Below are 20,898 nucleotides of genomic sequence, written 5' to 3'. Positions count from 1 at the left end.
GAAGTGGTTAGTCACGCCCTGAAGAAGGGACAGAACAGTCACTCTCCCTTTGGACTTATCTCTGTACAATGCCACAAGTATCTCTCGGGTGAAACGTCAGCGAAACCTCCATGGACATTGCTCTGCTCCTTTATTTCCAGGCATGCAAATAGTTTTATCATCCATCCCTTCAAAAGAAGGTAAAGAACCCTGGCTCCCAACGAACATTTAACTGGATTAAGCCAGGTTCGGGTTTAATGGCAAAACCTCCTATACTGACACAGTCCAGAAAAAAAATCCAAGCACAAGAATTTAATTGCACACCCTTGGCGTGGTTTCCACACACTTGGCTAGTTTGAAACTATCTAAGTATCTTCACACCTTTGGCACTAGGCTTAAAAGACGGTTATTTCTTTCTAAGACAATGCCTACCCCAGTGATGATGACTCTAACACCTCCAGAGAGAAGGAACAGCTGGGCAGCTACAGCTGGAGTCTGAGACAGAGGATCCAGCTGGTCTATGGCAAACAGCCTGCTATAGAGACTGCAAATAATAACAGAGCAGATCCAAGACAAGATAAACTTATCAAGGTGGTCTGCCCAAGTCTTCCCAACAGTTAAGAATACGTGACCTAAGCTGGGTCTCAGGTCTTCTCAGCATTTGAGAGGCTGAGGCAAGAATATGGCTGAAAGTTGGAGGCCAGTCTGTGTTCAAGTCAGCCTGAGGTCTTATCAGAAGTTGGTTTGTAAACAGAAGAATGTTTGCTCTCGTCTATAAAAGGGGCACATAGCAGCTGCTACAGTGTCTCCGTCAGGCCATCCTTGCCGGGCCTCAGAGGTGGCTGTGTGTGAAGTGTGACTTTCCTCTTCCAGACAGTGTTACCAGCTGCAGAGCTGTGCCTGTTCACACACAAGAGCAAATGGCATCTAACTGACTATGTGAGTTCTAAACTGGTAAAAAGTTATGAGTTATCAAGAAAATCGCAACCACAATGAATGAGGACTAAAGAGAAAACTCATCCTAGATGAGCAAGCAGGCCTTTGTCCAGCCACGGGCCCCAGGGCAGACAGTGAGCATCACAAGCCAACCATGGTGCACTCAGAAAGTTTATAACTAGCTCATTAGTCTCACTCACTATCATTAACTTTTACTTCTCGTTAGTGATAAGCCTTTTAGTTTATTCATTGTGACAAAACACTGGCACTTTATTTCTAGAGTATCTAGGACTTCACTTCATGAAGATTAGAACATATTTTCATTTCTGTCATATGGTAGTATCTTTTTCATGATTAACAAAAAATATGGGCCCTCTGAAACTAAAGTTCTCCTAATGGCTTCTTCTCCCTTTGCAGACGGCAGAATACTATATTTTCCTGAACAATGATTTCCTTATAAGGTCATTTTTAAAATTACTTTTATAAATGTATTGTATAGATGTATTTTTTTCAAACAATGTAACTCCAAAATTGTGATGAATTAGATACCCATATGACCATAACTGCTATAACATTGATCTGTGCAAATACTGTTAACACAATTCAGCTAGGGCACATTGGGACCCATGGCTCTGGGCAAACAGCATTAACACCATAGTTCAAATGTCCTCCAACTCAGAGAAATCTTCATTCCACAGAAGCAGATTTCTTCATGGCATTAAACAAATGCTAATCGCAAAATAAATGCTAAGGGAATATTAGCTGGTGAATCCTGAAACCCTTTTGATATGCAGGCTCAAAAAATTCTTAGCGCTAGATATAATAGGAAGCTGACATAAACATTAGTGTTACTGTTGATTGTTTTAGACTTAAAAACTATGTCATTTATAAAACAAATGCCAAAGAGCATAAACTGTTGAGTAAGAAATTTGGCCACTAATATCCGAGGTTGGTTAATTTTTAGCACAAGAGAGTAAAAGGATATTTGCTTAAAAGAACTGAAGGAGGCAATCTTATTATTAGTTCTTTGCTAACATTGATAAGATGTAATCAATATTATGATAACAAGAGGTGCGCTTAAATGACAGAGCTGGATCCTGCCATTCTACTTCAGTTTTTATGGCGGTTTACCTAGTTTAATATTTACTTTAGCTTACTGAATCAAAAGTGTACTTTGGGGGCAAAGTTTCACTGCTCGCTCCCTCTGCTACTCACTGGGTCCGGCTGTCTTGGGATTACATCAGTTACACTCTACTGCTCGTCCCTGGCTTCCACGGCAGAGTAAAGGAGAAAGCTGCTCACGCAGAAGCGACTGCCACATGACATCAAGTCAAGCCGATCCTGTGAAGGTGGTATCTTATCAGTAAGGTCACAAGGCGCCATGTTGGACTTTGATGAGATACTGTCACTTTATTGCAGCATATGGCCAAGCATGCTGTCGTACGCACAGCTCTTATCTTGGTGTATTTCGATTCCTCCCATCAGAAGAATTTGATAAGGGACAAAGTGCGCATATCGGAGCTAAGTAAATAAAAGAAATTCAAATAATCCGCTGAATTAAGTGACTGAGTCAAGTCTGGTGGTGCAGGCCTGTCATCCCAACTCCTCTGGAGACCGAAGCAGGGGGGTTGCAAGTTCAAAGCCTGACTGGGCTACAGAGAGATGCCAAGGTCAGCTTGGGGCTACTTAGTGGGACCCTACCAAAAAAGAAAAAGGAGGGAAAATGGTGCACCTCAGTAGTAGATCACTGGCCTGGGGTTCAATCCTCGGTACTGACATAAAACAGAAAACATAAATGAACACCGTTTTGAACAGTCCTGGGCAGTATGGAGAGGTAGATGGCCGCCGCGACTGTAATGTAATGTCCACCAGTGTCCTCTCTTGACCACCAGTTATGCAGAGCATCATTGCTCTACTGGAAAATGGAAGAAAAGATTTCCTCGTGATGCAACAGTGAGGAGAAAGGGCAGGGAGTTTGCTTTCTGGTACTCCCTCTAGTCTGTAGACGCAACCTCAGGAGCAGCCAACAGAGTGGCAAATATTTGATCCCCTTAACTAAAGCATTTGAACAGTAAACCGGGTCTGAAAGTCCTCTCTGCCCTGGCTCTCGTAATAATGCTATTCCAATCAGATAATAAATTCCGGTGACCACCCACGTGCCATGGCCCAGACACCAGGGATGAGGGTTTGACGATATTTAAGGCACTGCTCAGTTTCTCAAGAACCAACAGAAAGGCCCAGGAGAGCAGGGGAAGAGTCAACACTGGGCACGGCACCCTGGAAAGCAACCAAGACAAACGTAGTTTCTACCAAACTTTCTGATTGCTTCTCACCGCTAAATCGTTTACCGTGCCTGTTTCTCAAGCAACTCGTATTTCCGCTCTTACACAGTGCAGGGTATTTACCAACAACAAAATAAATGAGATGGCTACAGAACACAGCTTAAGGAGTGTTTTTTTTTTTAATGTGTGTAATATAGACACAGAGCACAGCTTAAGGAGTGTTTTTTTTAATGTGTGTAATATAGACACAGAGCACAGCTTAAGGAGTGTTTTTTTTTAATGTGTGTAATATAGACACAGAGCACAGCTTAAGGAGTGTTTTTTTTAATGTGTGTAATATAGACACAGAGCACAGCTTAAGGAGTGTTTTTTTTTAATGTGTGTAATATAGACACAGAGCACAGCTTAAGGAGTGTTTTTTTTTAATGTGTGTAATATAGACACAGAGCACAGCTTAAGGAGTGTTTTTTTTAATGTGTGTAATATAGACACAGAGCACAGCTTAAGGAGTGTTTTTTTTTATGTGTGTAATATAGACACAGAGCACTCTTAGGCCCTTCTTATATTTAAGGGCATCAAAACTCCTATGCTTGTTCTCTGATGAAAAGAAACAGGGTGGTGCTATTAATTAGCATTTTCCCATGAAGCTCTAAAGACTTTGAAAATACTGTACGCATTGTTCCAAAATGATTGCAAAAGATTTTTCACACCAGCACCTTCTTCGGTTGACTTGATTCTGACTCTCAAAGATAAATTGCCTAGGGATTAGGAAATAATGCCCCCATCCTCTCCATAGAGGACATTTGAAAAACTGTCAGATTGAGTTAAATGTGTAATTATGCTTCAGTCTGAAGCGCAATCCTGGGGCTGGAAGGATGGGTACATGGTTAGGTGCATACCGCTCTTGCAGAGGACCAGAGTTCGGTTCCCAGCACCGGTGTTTGACAAACAGGGTGATTTCTTTCTTTAGTGTCCTCCATGCTGAAATGCACAGCATGGATGGGTGCTATGTTTGAGTGTCCCAAAGCTGAGGTCATCACATTCAAAATCATTCTCACGTCTATAAACTGAAGCTGCCTGAGGCATTCAGAAACACTGGAAATGTGCATAGCCTTTTGCAGTTAAGCTGGGGGAAGGAAAAGACATAAGCTAGGCGATTGAAAAGACAAGCTGAATCTCTAGAGATGTGCAGTTCCTGAGGGTTCTGGGAGCATTCGGCCTGAGTCGGAGTGATAGGCTGTGTACTAACAGATCTTAAAGGAGCAGCACTGGGGAGCTAGCCAGGCCAAGAGGCCGAGGACAGTGAGCAGTGGTATGGCTTACCTCTGTAGGATCACGCTTCTGTGGCTGCTGGACAATATCTAGGAAGCTGACCTGACCAAGGAAGGAAAATACTACAAATGGTGGCTATGTACTGTTATCAAAAGGACAGTGGCATCATGCATTCCAGGGCAGGACATCCACCTGGGAATCTGAGCTGTTGTCTCAGTCACTGATTATCTCAGAACACGGCAGTTACTTTCCAGGGAGCTAACCGTAACCAGCTACCAAAACAAGGAAGACTAGCCAAATGCATAGATGATTCTCACCTATATGCTAGCTACTCCGATGTAAATATAGTTGGTCTCACCATGCATTCCAATCAAGAATATGGCTTTGTTCATGTGTTTGCCAACACTGTCATCTCAACCTTGAGAGCACGGAAAACTGGCTTCATTTCCGGTGCATGCATTTTGTATTATCTAAACATTAATGAGCAATGGGTTGAGCTGCGAGAGCTACACAAATATGGAAGTAAAGTCTGACCCCAAGGACCATGGAGTGCCATTAATAAGATACAGATTTTATTTGATGGCATACTTTGGGGAAATACTACTAAAATTTTGCTCTTTGACTAAATAGGATATAGGAAAGTTGATTTAAGAGTCATCTACCCTACTCTAGCCTTTACTCATGAGATTCCCAGATCTGCACATATTAAATTCCAATCAACTGGTGTTGTGGGCAGTGTCTCTTGTCCCACCCGGTCCCGCCACCACTTCAGCCCCAAATAAGCACACAAAGACTTACATTAATATTAATCTGTCGGCCAATGTCTGGACTTTTTATTGACTAGCTCTGTCTTAATTATTAACCCATTTCTATAAATACATGTATCTTTATGTGGTCTTGGCTTGCTGGAGAATGCCCAGACCTGTTACTCCTTTGTGGTCTACCTGGTGACTCTCTGCCTACCTTTCCCAGAATTCTCCTTGTCTCCTCCTCCTACCTCTCTTCCTGTCTTATTGGCCAACAGTGTTTTATTCACCAACCAATAAGAGAAACATATATACAGAAGGACGTCCCACATCGGACTGGATACATTATTTTATTATTATCATGTATGACTGATGAAAAGAAGAACACCCCAACGCATAGACTGGGAGAGCTTTAGAGGTTAATCTAAACTATCTGTGGCTATCAAAGAGACCGGAATAGGAGTTTCATAAGAGGGTTTCAACAAACCCAACAAGACAGCTCTGTGAAGTGTGTGGTCCTCAGCACCCATCACCACTCTTTCTCTTTTCCAGTGCTCTACTAGACAGCACAGTAAACTGAGACTGCAAGCTTTACTTGCAAGCAACCTGTGATGGTTTGGAGGGCCCGTTTATTTGAATGTTTGGACTGTTGAGTGGGTGAACTGTAGAGGAAGGATTAGTGGGTATGGCCTTGCTGGAGGAGGTGTGTTGCTGAGGGTAGACTTTGAAGTTTCAAAAGCTCCTGTCAGGCCCAGTATCCCTCTCTCTCAGCCTCCAACGTGAGAAACAGATGTAACCTCTCAGCTCCTTCCCCAGCACCTGACTGACTGCCTGTCTGCTGCCACGATGAAACTGTTAGCAAGCCTCCCGCTAAATGCCTCCTCTTATAAGATGCCTTGGTCAAGGTGACTCTTCACAGCAATAGAACAGTGACTAAGACGCAACCCAAATGCTCAATAAGTGCTGTAAAACACTATTTCCTTCCACTAGTCTTCCTTTATCAAGAATCTGAAACAATGTTTGAACATAGGACTCTGCAGAAGCCTGAGGGCTGTTTTTATGAAAACAAGAGAGGAACCGAACCGGGTCAGTCCCACAGCAGCTACCTGCATCTTCTGTCTTGTTTTTTGTTTGTTTGTTTGTTTTGTTTGTTTGAGACAGTTGGCTACTATTTACTACCAGCATTTAGAATGATTATATAGTCAAGTTCATTGCATTATATTTAAAAAGAATATTTCTGACTTAGAAAACAACTTGCCCTGTCTCAGTCACCCATTTCACCAGATGCTGTCTTAAAACAAAACAACAACCAAAATACCAAGTCCAGCCAGGAGGTGGTGGCGCACGCCTTTAATCCCAGCACACGGGAGGCAGAGGCAGGCGGATCGCTGTGAGTTCGAGGCTGGGCTGGAAACAATACAGAGAAACCCTGTCTCGTAAATCAAAAAAAAAAAAAAAAAAAAAAAAAAAACCAAGTCCATAATCAGATAGAGAAATTGTCTTTCTCCTTGGGACATATTTCAGCTTCCCTCCCAATGTTTAAAGATGCACACTGACAAAGAATAAATTCCAGGGCCTTTGAGCTAGTGAGACTGCTAATTTCCCTTCATGCTCGCTGTATATTATAAATATGAAGAGAAGAAAGACCAGGAAAAACCTTTACATAATTTATGTACAGCCTTTCATGGTAAATATGTTTATATTGAAGAAAGAAAGCACAGAGCAGATGTGACTAGCTAAGGCTTAGTGGCTTCATCACAGAGGATTGCTAAACACACAGCAGAAAGCAGAGCGACCACACACCCTGTGGCCCCGACAGTCTGTTAGCGTGTCCTTACCATGCCCTGCCTTCTCTGTGGTTTTACTCTGCAAAGTGCTTTGGTCTGAGATAAGGCAGATTTAAACTGTGGCCATGGCCTTGCTGCACACATGTCCCAAGCATTCAGCACTGAGTACTTGGTCATGGCCACTGTGTCATTCAAATGATCGGAAAGTCCTTGACTTTGAGGGTTTACTAACTTTCTCATGTAGACATGAATGTTTTCAGAGCTAAGTAACTTAAAACATCCTCTCCCAAATGAATAAGGGGTAGAATATGAAAGGTATTCTGAAAGATGTTTAGATGTGCAGACCCCTCTTACAAGACCACCGCTGCACAGAGTCTCAGAAAAAAACAATGACATTTCATTATTACACAAGAAGACTCTGGGCCATTTCTGTGCTTGTACGTTATAGAGAACCCTGGCTCCCTCTGAAAAAAATATGTCTAAATGCATAAAATAGATGCAAAGGATTACAATGAAAAACAATTACATTGGAATACAGCTATCAATAAATCTATCATCTACCGATTTGTTGTTTTGTTTTGAGACAGGCTCTCCTGTAGCACAGAATGGATCTGAACTTGCCATGTGGCCAAGAATGCCCTTGAATTCTTCATTCTTCCCTCCATCTTCCAAGTTCAGAGATTCAATTTACTGTGCCTTTCCCAGGTCCTAAATATATTTGTAAGAAGCCAGTTAATATATGAGCTTTTTTGGGCTGTAGAGATGGCTCAGCCATTAAAGGCTAGGCTGACAACCAAAATATATGAGCTTTTTCCAAGTGTAGTGGAGCATGCCTTTAATCTATCACTTGGGAGGCAGAGGCAGGAGGTTCTCTGTGAGTTCCAGGCCAGCCTGGTCTACAGAGAGAGTACCAGGGCAACCAGGGCTAGGTAGAGAGACCCTGTCTCAAAAAAAAAAATCAGCTTCTTCATCAGCTCATTGAACAACATTACTGAACAGCATATATCAAAAATAACTAATGCTGGGTGGTGGCGGCACACATCTCTCATCCCAGCACTCAGGGGGCAGAGGCAGGTGAATCTCTGAGTTCAAGGCTAGCCTGGTCTACAGAATGAATTCGAGGAAGGCCAGAGGTTCACAGAGAACCCTGTCTAGAGCTGTGATGGAGCTCACTGATATTTTGAGACTACCCACAGTCTAACTTGTGAGTCACAGGGACGGCCATGCTTCTCTGGTTCGTTACACTCACAATCTGAGGAAATGCCACAGTCACAAGTGCACGAGAATTCAAGTTGTGTTTTCCCAGCCAAGCTGAGGTCTTCCTGAACCCTATCATCACAGTTACCAACTCTAAAAACTTCTGGAGGATAAACTAGTTCCCCCTAGGTGCACAGTTAGTTCATCAAGCAATCGCCACTGTGATCAGGCCGCAAGGCATCCGTGGTGGCAGGAAGCCCACCAGCCACCGTGTCCCCTCGCCTAGGGGAGGCTCTCACTGAATGCTCGCTTCAGTTCACTGCTCCAGGAGGAGCTGTGAGAGAGGACGCAGAGGAGACCCTGAACATCCTGGGTGGAGACACAGTGCACGAATTTTTAGGAACCAACCCAACAAGAAGTCTCTGAAACACAGACAGCATCTTAGGAATGGGAACTCCACTGCTCTCTAGTATTTCAAAGTTAAACTTGTATTATTTAGGGTTTATTTCCCTTCTATTAGTATTTTCACATCTTAAAGTATCATACAATGCATAGAATGTTTAAATTTCCTTTTTCAGTTTTTTAAAAGAAGCACAACAAGCAAGGACCCCAAGTGTGAGCGTGCAGAGCCATGCCACTGTGCCTCAAGTAATTGTCAGATGGCAGAGTGTCTTAGCTAGGGTTTCTATTGCTCTGATAAAACACTGTCACTAAAAGCAATTTAGAGAGGAAAGGGTTTATGTCAGCTCACACGTTCCGATCACATCCATCATGAAGGGGAGTCAGGGCAGGAACCGAAGGCAGGAACCTGGAGGCAGGAACTGAAGGGAAGGCTATGGGAGATCACTGCTTACAGGCTCGTTCCACATGGCTTGCTTTCTTACACCATCCGGGACCACCTACCCAGGTGTGGTACCACCCACTGCCTGCCTGCTCTGTGGGATGGTCCCACTCACATTAGCCATCAATTAAGAAAATGCACCGCAGGCTTGCCCATAGGCTAACCTGGTGGGGGCGTTTTCTCCGTTGCAGTTCTTTCTTCTCAAATGATCTTGTTTGTGTTGACGTAAAAACCAGTCTGTGCATAAAGGGTTAGTTCTGGAGAGCTATGGAGATTTCCATACTCATTTAAAACTATAGAAAACCATAAATGTCCTATGTATAAGACAAACTTGTCTTACATATAAAATATTGGTGTATTTCACATGTTGGTACAAGATCTTCCATTCTTTTTGAAAACTTACTTTTATTTTACTATTTTTTTGGTGTGTGTTGGTGTTCCACTGCCTGCATTGTCTGTATACCATATACGAGCCTGATGCCAGGAGAGGCTACAAGAAGGCATTGGATCCCCTGGAGCTGGAGTTACAGATGGCCGAGGGCTGCAGTTTCCAACCATGTGGGTACTGGGAATAGAATCTAAGGACTCCGGAAGAGCAGCCACTGCTCTTAAATCCTGAGCTATTTTTCCAGCCCCAGATTTTTCATTATTTAATGAAGCAGTTGTTAACATTTTAAGTTAAAGAAAATTAGTGAGTCTTAAAAGTAATTAAATCCAAATGATTAGACTATTATATACTTCAAAACATATGATGATGAGTTCAGTGGTATACTCAAGGCCCTAGGTTCAAGCACCAATATTGGAAAAAAGAAAAAGAAATAAAAGTATGATCAAGAGCTCATGAGAGAAACCAGGTTTGACTGAGTTTTCACGGTACCATGACTTATATAACCACGGTGCTTTTAAAAAGCTGGGTTTCGCCTAGGATCCCCACTTGAAAACGTTTGATCCCACCCCTTCCCCTAGCCTCTCTTGTCCCTTTCTCTCTCACACACTCTCACACACTTACACACTGTTATATACACACTTTCACACACTCACTCATTCTCACACTATCACACACTCACTCTCACACACATTCACACACACACACACACACACACACACACTCTCCCTCCCTTACATATGACTGACGCTTTTCACCACACAAATCACAATACCTTCATAAGCTCCGAAGGCTCACTTCCTTCTTCCACCACAATGAGCTGAGATCTTCCCTTCCTTTCATTGTCCCGAATGCCAGTGGCAACCTGGCTGGCTTTCAGACGCTCATATTTGTTGCATGAGGAACCACACCACTGGTAAATTTCCTAAAAGAAAAAGGCAGATCTTTTTATCTGAAATATATGTAGAAGACTTTCAGCCTTAGTATGAAACTCACTGTGGTTAATAAAAATAGTTTAATAAAAATACAGAGATATGGTAATAATGTTATACATAATAGATAAGCAAAGGATGGCGGTTAGTAGAAACACATTTGTCACAGTGCAGAGAATCCATGTCTGCAGAGTGCTCAGCCACAAATCAAACACCAGTGTCACACACTCTTTGACAATAGCTCAGAGAACATAGAGGGAGAAGGGAGTGGAAAGATTTTAAAAGCCAAAGGTCAACTGCTTGCATAACATCTGCACAAGATAAACACACTCAAAATTCCAGCATGGATTCAGAAGGAATACACGGCCCCCACACCTACTTGAGGAGCCACCAACAGCTGGTAGCTGCCAGAAGAGAAAGTCTGTTTTCTTTAGGGTTGTGTCCAGTGTGCCACACCCATGTGTATAAGGGCAGCACTAACTACATTCAGTGGAATATACATATATACATATATATATATATATATATGAAGATGGGAGGGGACATGGGGAGTGATCCCGGAGTTGCTGAGGGAGGGGAATGAGAGTAATCAAAATGTGTTGCATGCATGTATGAAACCCTCCAAGAATACATATAAATGTTACATTTTTAAGAAGAAAAGTAGAGTCAGCTACTAATAAGGTATGCAAAGGTTTCTGTATTTATCTGCATCTTATTGCTTTGATGGCATTATAAAGAAAGCATTTAAATGAAAACTGTAGATATATATCATCAAGCTTTTATGCTTATCTATTAAGTATAATTTATAAAAGTAAATTTATATAGATTACTTAGATCGAAATTTCTAAGTACCTTATTTCAGAAAGATAGCCAAAATCTGTTAAAGTGTTGACTTTGATGCTCATAAATTTTATATATCATTTTCATTGAAGAATTTATTCACTTGTTCATTCATTTTAATTAGCCAATACAAATTATATATATACATGCACACACACATGTGTATATATAATCCCATACAACATGGAACTTTATTTAGATAGGTATATATTATTGAATGATTAAATCTAAGAAACTAAGATATGTAAAAATCACTCAACAATTCTTATCAAAAGCCATGAAAAGAGCTAATGACAATAATAATTCATTTTAATAACTATCCACAAAACAAGAAAAAGTTACCTGGACAAGAATTGTGACCACTATGTTATGTTAGTGAGGCATTACAAAGATATTAAATATTCCATAACAGGATACGATATTTAGATTAAGACACATAGAAAGAGCTGGATGCTGAACCACTAATTTTTTTTTTTTAAGACAGGGTTTCTCTGTGTAGCCCTGGCTGTCCTGGAACTCACTCTGTAGACCAGGCTAGCCTGGAACTCAAAGAGATCCGCCTGCCTCTGCGTCCACAGTGCAGGGATTAAAGGCAAGCACTACCACTGTCTGGCCTAAAATTACTCAACACAGAAATACCGAGAAGTAGGAAAAGTCATTTGTTGTATCACAGAGATTATATTACGTGTTATTTAGGCTGAAACATTACAAATTTAAGTTTGACGACAGTGGTCATAATACACACAACAGTATATTATGTAAAATATAAAGACTGTAAAATGAAGACTTTTGTAACTATTTTGTTTTTTAAGATTATAATACATTTCCATCACTTCCCCCTTCCCTTTTCTCCCTCCAAGCCCTCCCATACTCCCTTGATTTCTAAGGTGAAAACATTTTATCAAAAGTGGCTCGGCAAAGGGAAGAAACTAGTCATTTTCCAGGCACCCAGTCTAGGAGAGGGGTCCGAATCATCACCCATTATTTGGGTGACAGAAACCTACAGGAGCCCCCTGTGAGGGTAGTCTGGCAGGAGAGCAAATCATCCACCATGCTTCTAGTATCACGAGTTTCTACGGCTGCGATGGCACAGGAAACGCATTCAGGGAGGGATTGCTGCGGAACTGCCCAACAGAACTTTCAGAGAGTCCTCATCATGGAACGGAAACTGGGGGCGTTTAAATACGGTGCGGGAAACACTCCGGTAAGCTATGAAGAGTAAAATAAAGCCGCCACGGAATAACGGAGTTAAGCAGAGCCAGAACTCTGCACCGGCTACCGAGAAAGGTGTTTAAGGAGGCCTCCTAGCTTTAAGTGCTGTGGAGGCATGGCTGGCTACAGAGAAAGCCACCGCTGTCCAGTTCGTTTACCGGAGCTCTGTGTGAGGCCGACTCCGGAGAGAGAGGGGTAATTAGGACAAAACTAGCAGGATCGTGTGTAGAGAGACACCTGCGCCAACATTTGCACCACCATTGTTTTTCAATTTCTCCAGGTCTCACCTGGTAAACTGTGGCGAGGTAGTTACCGCGGTAGCTAAGTGTGAGGGATGATTAAGTGCCAGCGAGGAGGGTCTGGGCAGTCACTCTTTGATACGTGACATTGCGTTTGCAGATTCTAAACGTGTGGTGTGTGTGTGTGTGTGTGTGTGTGTGTGTGTGTGTGTGTACAAAATGAAAGCACGCTCGCACTGTACGGTATCTTCACTCCAGAGTCATTTCATCACTCACAAGCAGTGCACTAAAACAACACAAGCTTTCTTGTGGGTACTGGGGCAAGCTTTGAACAACATGGGCTGTGACTCTTTCTTACCCTCCTTTTTATCGTGTTCCCAGATGACTTAATCCTTAGTGCTCTTTAAGAACAAGGCATACCTATTAGCAACTCAAACTTTGATAAGAAATACAAAGAACTGTGTCTTCTATTCCATTTTATTCTAGGATATGATTTCATTACTCAATATGATCAAGATACATCTCTTTCACATTGCTAATAGGGTGGTATATTCCTCTTATTTCCTCTCTAGCCCCTTTTCCAGATCTGCACACTGGCGTTTGAGGCATGCAAAACCACTTGAATTCCACGCCAACGTCAGCCATTAGAATACATGAAAACACACAGTTTCCAATGACTATTAGTCACTGAGAATTCAGACCAATGAAGCAGAGAGGACATTTCAAAGAATAGAGATACATAGAGAGATGACAGTTTCTTTTGCTATCACAGTTCATGTCTGAATCATTCTGTAGCATAAAAACATAGAAATTTCTGATATTAGAAACATGTTTAACTATTGGGTCTGCTGCCAGACAGCCTTCACAGAAAGCCCTCCCCTGAGAGGCTCGCTGAGAAAATGTGTTGAGAGTTCCCTGGAAGAACTCAATAGCATCAAAACAACTGTGGGTCATTTTGGGCAAACAATACATACATGGAGCCCAGCTCACCACTCTGCCAAGTGCAAGCCAAGGTCTTAGGTCATTTCCCTAAGCAAGTCGATGACAGTCTGCAAATAATTCCTTTCATAGTAGATGTGAGAAAGTCAGCTTGAGTGATGATTATTTTATAATACAGTAAAGCAGGGTAAGTGCTTCATGATTAACTCTCCAGGTTTCTCAGATTAATTAGTAACTTTCATAACAGATTTTCTCCATAGTTACATAATCATCTAACTTATGTTTATATTCTCATCATCTCCTTTGTATAAATGACCTCTTTTCTATTTCAGAGATTTACATAAAATCGTAATTGTACCACCTGTAAAGCCTTATGGAAACCTAGGTAAAAAATAGATAATGATAATTCCATGAACATTATTATTTATAATAAAATTGTATAATAGTCTATGGATTCCAAAATGTTATCTATATTTTTGGATGGAGCTTTTCATGTGCATATCAATTGACAAGTAAAATCAATTATCAGTTGTATAAAATATTCCTCACTATTGCATAGAGAGACCAGCATCTATGTTCAAATTAGGGGGGAAAGTAAGCATTACTCATATTTAGAACAATAAGAGTTTTAAGTGACGTTCTCCTTTGAGTTTCAAAATGACTAAGCAACTAAAATTGCAAAAACTAACAACTTTAGTTTGGCATGAAAGTAGATTGTGTGTTACGTTTACTGTTTATGATTTTTATCATATATTATTTATAGGCAAGTGACATATTTTCTTACTAGACTTGGTTTTCAGTTGTAAAAGGGGGCAGAACCGTTCGAAGAGCCACAATTGATATGCAAATAACTGACTGTTGGCAGTAACAAGTTAAGCTTGCTTTAAAAGTGTAAACAGCTCCGCTGTGCTGCCCAGGCAAGGTGCAGAGCCAGCTGGTAAGGAGGAGAGTCAGCTCCGTCTCCCATCACAGGTGGCAGGGATGGGAGTGGGTAGAGTCGGGGAGGCGGGGGATGAGGAGCTGGCGGGGGAGCCTGGGGAGGAGGAGGAGGAGCATCTGCCCTTGACCCTCACCACGTGGCAGACGAAGTGGGTGTGGCCAGCTCTCCCACGCTCACACCCTCAGGGCCGGCTCACCTGCCCCTCCACCAGCAGGGCCAGCTCTATGGTGTTGTCCAGGCCCTTGAGTGGAAGAGCCCACTTTCCTGAATGCTGACAGGGCTATGGGTGAACCTGCTCCTAGAACATAAGCATGGGAGATACGGCCCTGCCCCCATCTGCTACATGGTGGTGTGGATGGGGGAGAGATGCCCCGCCCCCTTGCTGCCTGTGGCAGGTGGGAGAGCTGGCCCTGAGGTCGTAGGAGAGGAAGAGCTGGCCCTGGCCCTCACCCGCTGCAGTGCTCACCGCGTGGCTCCTGCGCTTCACCTGGGCCACACCGCAGAGCCGGCCCTGAGGGCGTGAAAGCAGCCGAACTGGCCCCGCCCCTTGCTCATGGCTCTCAGGGGTGAACGAGCTCGGGCAATGCTGGAGAGCTCACTCTAAGGGAGGCCAGGGGAGAGCTGGCAGGCTGAACAACCCTGAAACTACCCAGACCCAGAACCAGGGTTATGAGTTGGTCCACGCCAGCATCTACCCCATCTGTGGTCTGTGGGAGCGTGTGAAGAGACCGGTTCTGCAGACCCAAAGCTGCAGAGTCTCCATGACACAGGGCAACAATTTCCCAAAGGAGTCTCAGCGGGGTCCCAGCATCGATAGGGTAGCAGAGACCAGAAGTTTGCAAGTAAAGATATGTGGACAAAGGGGTTTACTATGATACTCACTGTACCACACTACAGCTTCCATGATGATTTTTTTCCTTTTTTTCTCTTAAATTTTATTTTATGTGGGGTGGGGGCAGTTTGCACAGGCAGAGGGCAAATACTAAGGGGACAGGAAATGAGTGGGGTTGAGATGCATGATGTGAAACACACCAAGGATCAATAAAGAGGAAACTAAAAATAAATAAATAAAAGTGTAAACAGAACTGTAGCAATCCCTTTCATAAAAACAGTGTATACTTTACCATATGATTAAACACTGGATGAGGCTGTGTCTAGGGTGTTTCATTCCACAGAGCCTTTGCTTGTGGAAACAGAGTGGACAGTGCTATTAATAAACCCCGCTGGCCAACACTCACTCTATTCAGAGGTAGAAGTAAGACTCCTTAGCTTTTCCACACAGAGAAACTTTGTATTCAGTTGGCACCATGCTTGGGTAAACTCTCCTAAAACTCAACTTGATCTGTTTTCTAGATTTGCATCAAAGGCAATTCTGTCTAGAACTATTAGGGAAAAAAGTCCAGAAGACATGATAGTATAGAATGTGCCATTACAACAAAAATGTCTTCTATAATCTAAATCATTTTGTTTGTAATGCTTCCACAGGAGTTAAGGGAAAAAACTTCCATCAATTTGAGTGCACTGGGCCCTGAAAATTGTAAAGTAAACATGGTTTCAGAGGCAACTGTTTTGCCTTCTAAAACCCGAAGGCATTTAGCAAATACTAGATGTGGTATTTCTTTGGACACAGAATATTAAAGACGTCTCTGTATACATGAACGCATCCACACAGTTTGGAATGAAATTTGCTTACATTTTTAGTTCTTGATATACACATTCCCTAATCATACCCCCCAGTAGTTCACAAAGCTATCGGTGACTTTTACCATCCGAGCTGTGAAAGGAAAACAAATTCTTCTGCATAACTGGGAAAGGAAGAAATAAGGACAGAAAGACAACCTATTATTGGCAATTAGTCTGACCCATGAGTAACCAGAAATAGAAGCAAACACATGACCATTACAGAAACACATTTGAGGAGGGGAGGCCTATTACTCATCTATACAACCAGCGTCTCAAAATTTTCCTCTCAACTTCGTGGTCAAAGTTAATAAGTAAGACATCAAAGGGCAGCCAAACATCCCTGGGGGACATGGAAATAAGAGCACAAATAAACGGGTGCTCAATGATGCCCTTGGAGGCTAATTGAAAGGGGCATAAACAGGCTGTGTGACTCACAACACTACGGAGTTGGCATAGCCACACTGCATTTGAGCTCTTTTCTAAGTTACTTATTCTAAACGTTTACACAGGAAGAGTGGTGGCCCAGGCCTCTCCTCTTCCTCACTTCAGTTCTCCTTAGACGTAGTTAACCATCAAGATATACCTTTTGTCCAGAAGTTCTCCAAGCTCAAACCAACGATCTGTGGGATACCGCCACACACCTAACACCCTCATTCCCCTCGTTTGGTTTTCAGATAAAGATGCTTATCGGTAGACTATAACCAGCTTAAGTCACCATTATTCAATGGTGTGTATACTTATCTCTTTTTAATACAATTTATTTTACTTTTATTCTAAAACCTCACTGTTTGTGTCTCTATTTTATTTTTATTTTAAAATAATATTTTGTTTGTGTGTGTGCGTCTGTGAATCTTTGTTGTGAGTGTATGTGTGTGTGTCTGTGTGTGTGTCTCTGTATCTGTGTCTGGGGTATGTGAGTGTATCTGCGTGGGGGGTGTGTCTGGGAGTGTGTGGGTGTGTGTGTGTGTATGAGTATATGTATCTGTGTGTGTCTCTGTGTATCTGTGTGTCTGGGTGTGTGTGAGTGTGTCTGTGTGTGTGTCTGTGTGTGAGAGGGTGTGTCTGTGTGTGTACCTGTGTGTGTGCCTGGGTGAGTGTGTGTCTGTGTGTGTGTGTCTGTGTGTGGGAGGGTGTGTCTGTGTGTGTGTGTACCTGTGTGTCTGGGTGTGTGTGTGTGTGTCTGTGTGTGGGAGGGTGTGTCTGTGTGTGTGTGTACCTGTGTGTCTGGGTGTGTGGGTGTATGTCTGTGTGTGGGGGTGTATGAGTGTATTTATCTGTGTGTGTCTCTGTGTATCTGGGTGTCTGGGTGTGTGTGAGTGTGTCTGTGTGTGTGTCTGTGTGTGTGTCTGTGTGTGTGTACCTGTGTGTGGCAGGGTGTGTGTGTGTCTGGGTGTGCCATGGCGCAGGCGAGGAGATTAGAGAATAGCTTCCGGAGTTAGGTCTGTCCTTCTGCGTGTGAGTCCCGGGGCCCAAGTGCAGGTTGCCAGGGTTAGCAGCACACCCCTTTGCCGGCTGCTCTCTCTCATCAGCCCACGTTCTTTAAAGGAAGGCTGCAAGATGAGCAATGGACATGCAAGGCCACTGAACACGAGGTGACCAGAAGAAACCGCATCCTAATGTGGGCAAAGCAGCAGGCAGTAGCAGGAGAACTGAGGCTGTCTATGAGGATAAGACCTGCAGGACTGATGGACAGTAGTTCCCTAGAGCAGTGGGTCTCAACCTGTGGATCATGACCCGTTTGGGGGAGGTCTGAGACCCTTTAACAGGGGTCACCTAAGACCCTCAGAAAACACAGATATTTACATTATGGTCCACAACAGTAGCAAAATCACAGTTATGAAGCAGCAACAAAAATAATCTTATGGTTGGGGTCGCCACAACATGAGGAAATGTATTAAAGGGTTGCAGCATTAAGAAGGCTGAGAAAGAGGAAACAAGTTGGACCATTCTGGCTCACCCACTGATGGCTATGCCTCCCACAGACACCAGGTGAACTGCTTCGGGGTTCTTGTCCCAGCACCAGAGAGAGTGGGTGAGGCTGTGTTCTCTGTCCTAGGAAAGTGTTTGGCCAGTCAAAGAAGTCTTATAGTCAGTCACACTTTGTCAAAGGCCATTTCCAGTGACTCAGCTGCTCAGGTGACTTACACAGTCTTCCTGACTATGGCCCTGAGCTGGCCAGCACCAGCAGACTGTTCCCATCCGGAAGGGGTTCTCAACATCCACACCACCTTAGAAAGTAACTCAGGGAGAAGCAGCTTAAAAATCACCCACACCCATGTGACCCCAACCTTTAAATTCGGAACCCTTTGGGGTTAAATGGCAAGCTCAGCATTGGTCCGACACTTTGGGGGCACGAGTGAGAATCAAGGTAGAAACGCCAGCATCAGCAGCATTGTCTTCCCAGAGCTCTTATCTGCTCATCAACCTGGCCATGTCGTACCTTCAGCATGCTCACCTCCTACCCAGAGGGCAAAAGTCACCTCTTTCCTCCCTTATCCACTGAACACACAGGCAATGCCTCTGGCTCCGGCTTTTACTGCAGGGTGCATACACAGTGTAAGGACTCCAGACTGAGTTGATCTCTCTTCTTATCGTTTCCTCTTACCACAGCGCTCTCCTCTTATGAAACCCCTGCCCTGCATTCCTTTGGAGTAAGGGCAAATTTGTTTAGAACAAAGGACACTTGTTTATCCCGTCTTTATTTTTTAAACTAACTTTTTGGTTTTTACTTAAAGCAAAGACAAAAGCCTGAATGAATATGTGATTGTGCCAGAAAAACTCTTTTTTTTTTTTTGTCAGCAGAGGGGTTGAACCTAGAGCATCATATATGAGTCAAGCACCACTGAGCCACAGCCTCCTCCTCCTGGGGCGAGAATGATGATTAGAAGAATTGCTTTTGCACCAAGAAGCATGGCCATGCGTTAGGTGCTAGAAAGTACTAGGAACCACAGTCTCTAACCCTTTTGTTTTGTTTTTGTTTTTGCTTTTCTGGGACAGGGTTTCTCTATGTGTAGTCCTGGCTGCCCTGGAACTCCCTCTGTAGACCAGGCTGGCCTTGAACTCACAGAGGTGTGCCTGCTTCTCCCTCTGGAGTGCTGGGATTAAAGGCGTGCGCCACCACCGCCAGGCTCACAGCTGCTAATTATTAAGCAAGACTATAATATGGCACAGGAGAAGTAAGGGAAGTAGGGAGGTGGACCGGAAGCAGAGACCCCAGCACCCTTGCCCTCCCTGGATTTGTCATAGCATGGTGTGGAGAAGCATCCCAGCCTGAGATGCCATTAGGAAGCAGCAGAGCCTGCAAAAGATGTGGCATCTCTAGGAGTTCTGTGGTGAAAGACTGGCATGCCCTTAGAGGGGATATTGAGATCTCAGCCCCCTCTCCCATGTTGCTTCTCAGATGCCTTGAGTAAGCCATTTCCCTAACAAGACATTCCCAGCACGGTATACTCCCATACACGCCCCAAAGCAATGGGATCAAGCAACCATGAACCGAGACCACAAGCCGACATAAGCCTTCACTCTTCTCAGCTTGGCTATCTGAGGTACTTTTGTTAAAGGCACACAGCGATGACTAAATTCACCACTCATCCAGTCATCCCTGAGCCTGAGTATTCGAGCAGAAATGCCTGTGGGGCCTGGTCCGCTCAGGCCACTGGTGGGATGTGGGCAAAGTGGCCCAGAACTCTGTCATGGCAAGGGAAGCACTAAGCAGGGCTCCCTTGAAAAGTGAAATAGTCTAAAGAGCAGAGGCCAAAGCTCAAGCATGGACACGGCTGCGTACCGTGGGGTACACTGCAACCCCAGGACTTGGAAGGCTGACACAACAGAAGCTGGGACAAGGCCAGAGGAGGTCAGACAGCACTCTGCAAAGCAGGCAGTGTCTGTGGTGTGTGTGTGTGAGCATGAGATGCCATTGGAGCCCTGCAAAGCAGGCAGTGTCTGTGGTGTGTGTGTGTGTGTGAGCATGAGATGCCATTGGAGCCCTGCAAAGCAGGCAGTGTCTGTGGTGTGTGTGTGTGTGTGAGCATGAGATGCCATTGGAGCCCTGCAAAGCAGGCAGTGTCTGTGGTGTGTGTGTGTGTGTGAGCATGAGATGCCATTGGAGCCCTGCAAAGCAGGCAATGTCTGTGGTGTGTGTGTGAGCATGAGATGCCATTGGAGCCCTGCAAAGCAGGCAGTGTCTGTGGTGTGTGTGTGTGTGTGTGAGCATGGGATGCCATTGGAGCCCTGCAAAGCAGGCAGTGTCTGTGGTGTGTGTGTGTGTGTGTGAGCATGAGATGCCATTGGAGCTCTGCAGGAGAAAGGAAGGCGTCACGGAAGAGGGAAATATCCCAGCTGAAGGAAGCCTTCTGCAGAAGCAAAGACCTGTCCCTGGAGAGATCATGTCCACACAGTGTCTTGAGGAGCAATAGTGACAAAAGGATGGACAGGTCTAGAATAGACTTGGAGAGGCATTGACTGCAAGGGGGCATCCTGGGAGAGTTATCACATGACTCCTGGCTTGGGCGTTTTGCAGCCCTGGTGGGCAGTTACAGGATAGAACAAGAGGAGAAATGATTAGAAAGGAGAGCAAAGTTGATGGGTATCTTCTCTTATTTATCTACTTATTTCGATGTTTCTGAACTTGTTCAGTTTAAGGCTCTCATGATATGTGTCCGCTAAAACTGGGCAAGTCAAAGACACCT

General features: G+C 43.8%; 1 protein-coding gene across 1 annotated transcript in view; it reads right to left on the bottom strand.

The window, feature by feature from the left end:
* Window positions 1-20,898, bottom strand: part of Scin (scinderin) — an 81,854-nt gene that overhangs the window by 42,509 nt on the left and 18,447 nt on the right. The window contains exon 4 of the mRNA XM_040743208.1: window positions 10,201-10,350. Coding sequence (XP_040599142.1) covers window positions 10,201-10,350 — 150 coding nt within the window. The remainder of the gene's footprint in view (window positions 1-10,200; window positions 10,351-20,898) is intronic.

The sequence above is a fragment of the Mesocricetus auratus genome, unplaced genomic scaffold, assembly GCF_017639785.1.
Source record: "Mesocricetus auratus isolate SY011 unplaced genomic scaffold, BCM_Maur_2.0 Super-Scaffold_15014, whole genome shotgun sequence".
Lineage (NCBI taxonomy): Eukaryota > Metazoa > Chordata > Mammalia > Rodentia > Cricetidae > Mesocricetus > Mesocricetus auratus.
Note: the sequence above shows the minus strand (reverse complement) of the source record. Positions and strands in the feature narration are given on the sequence as shown.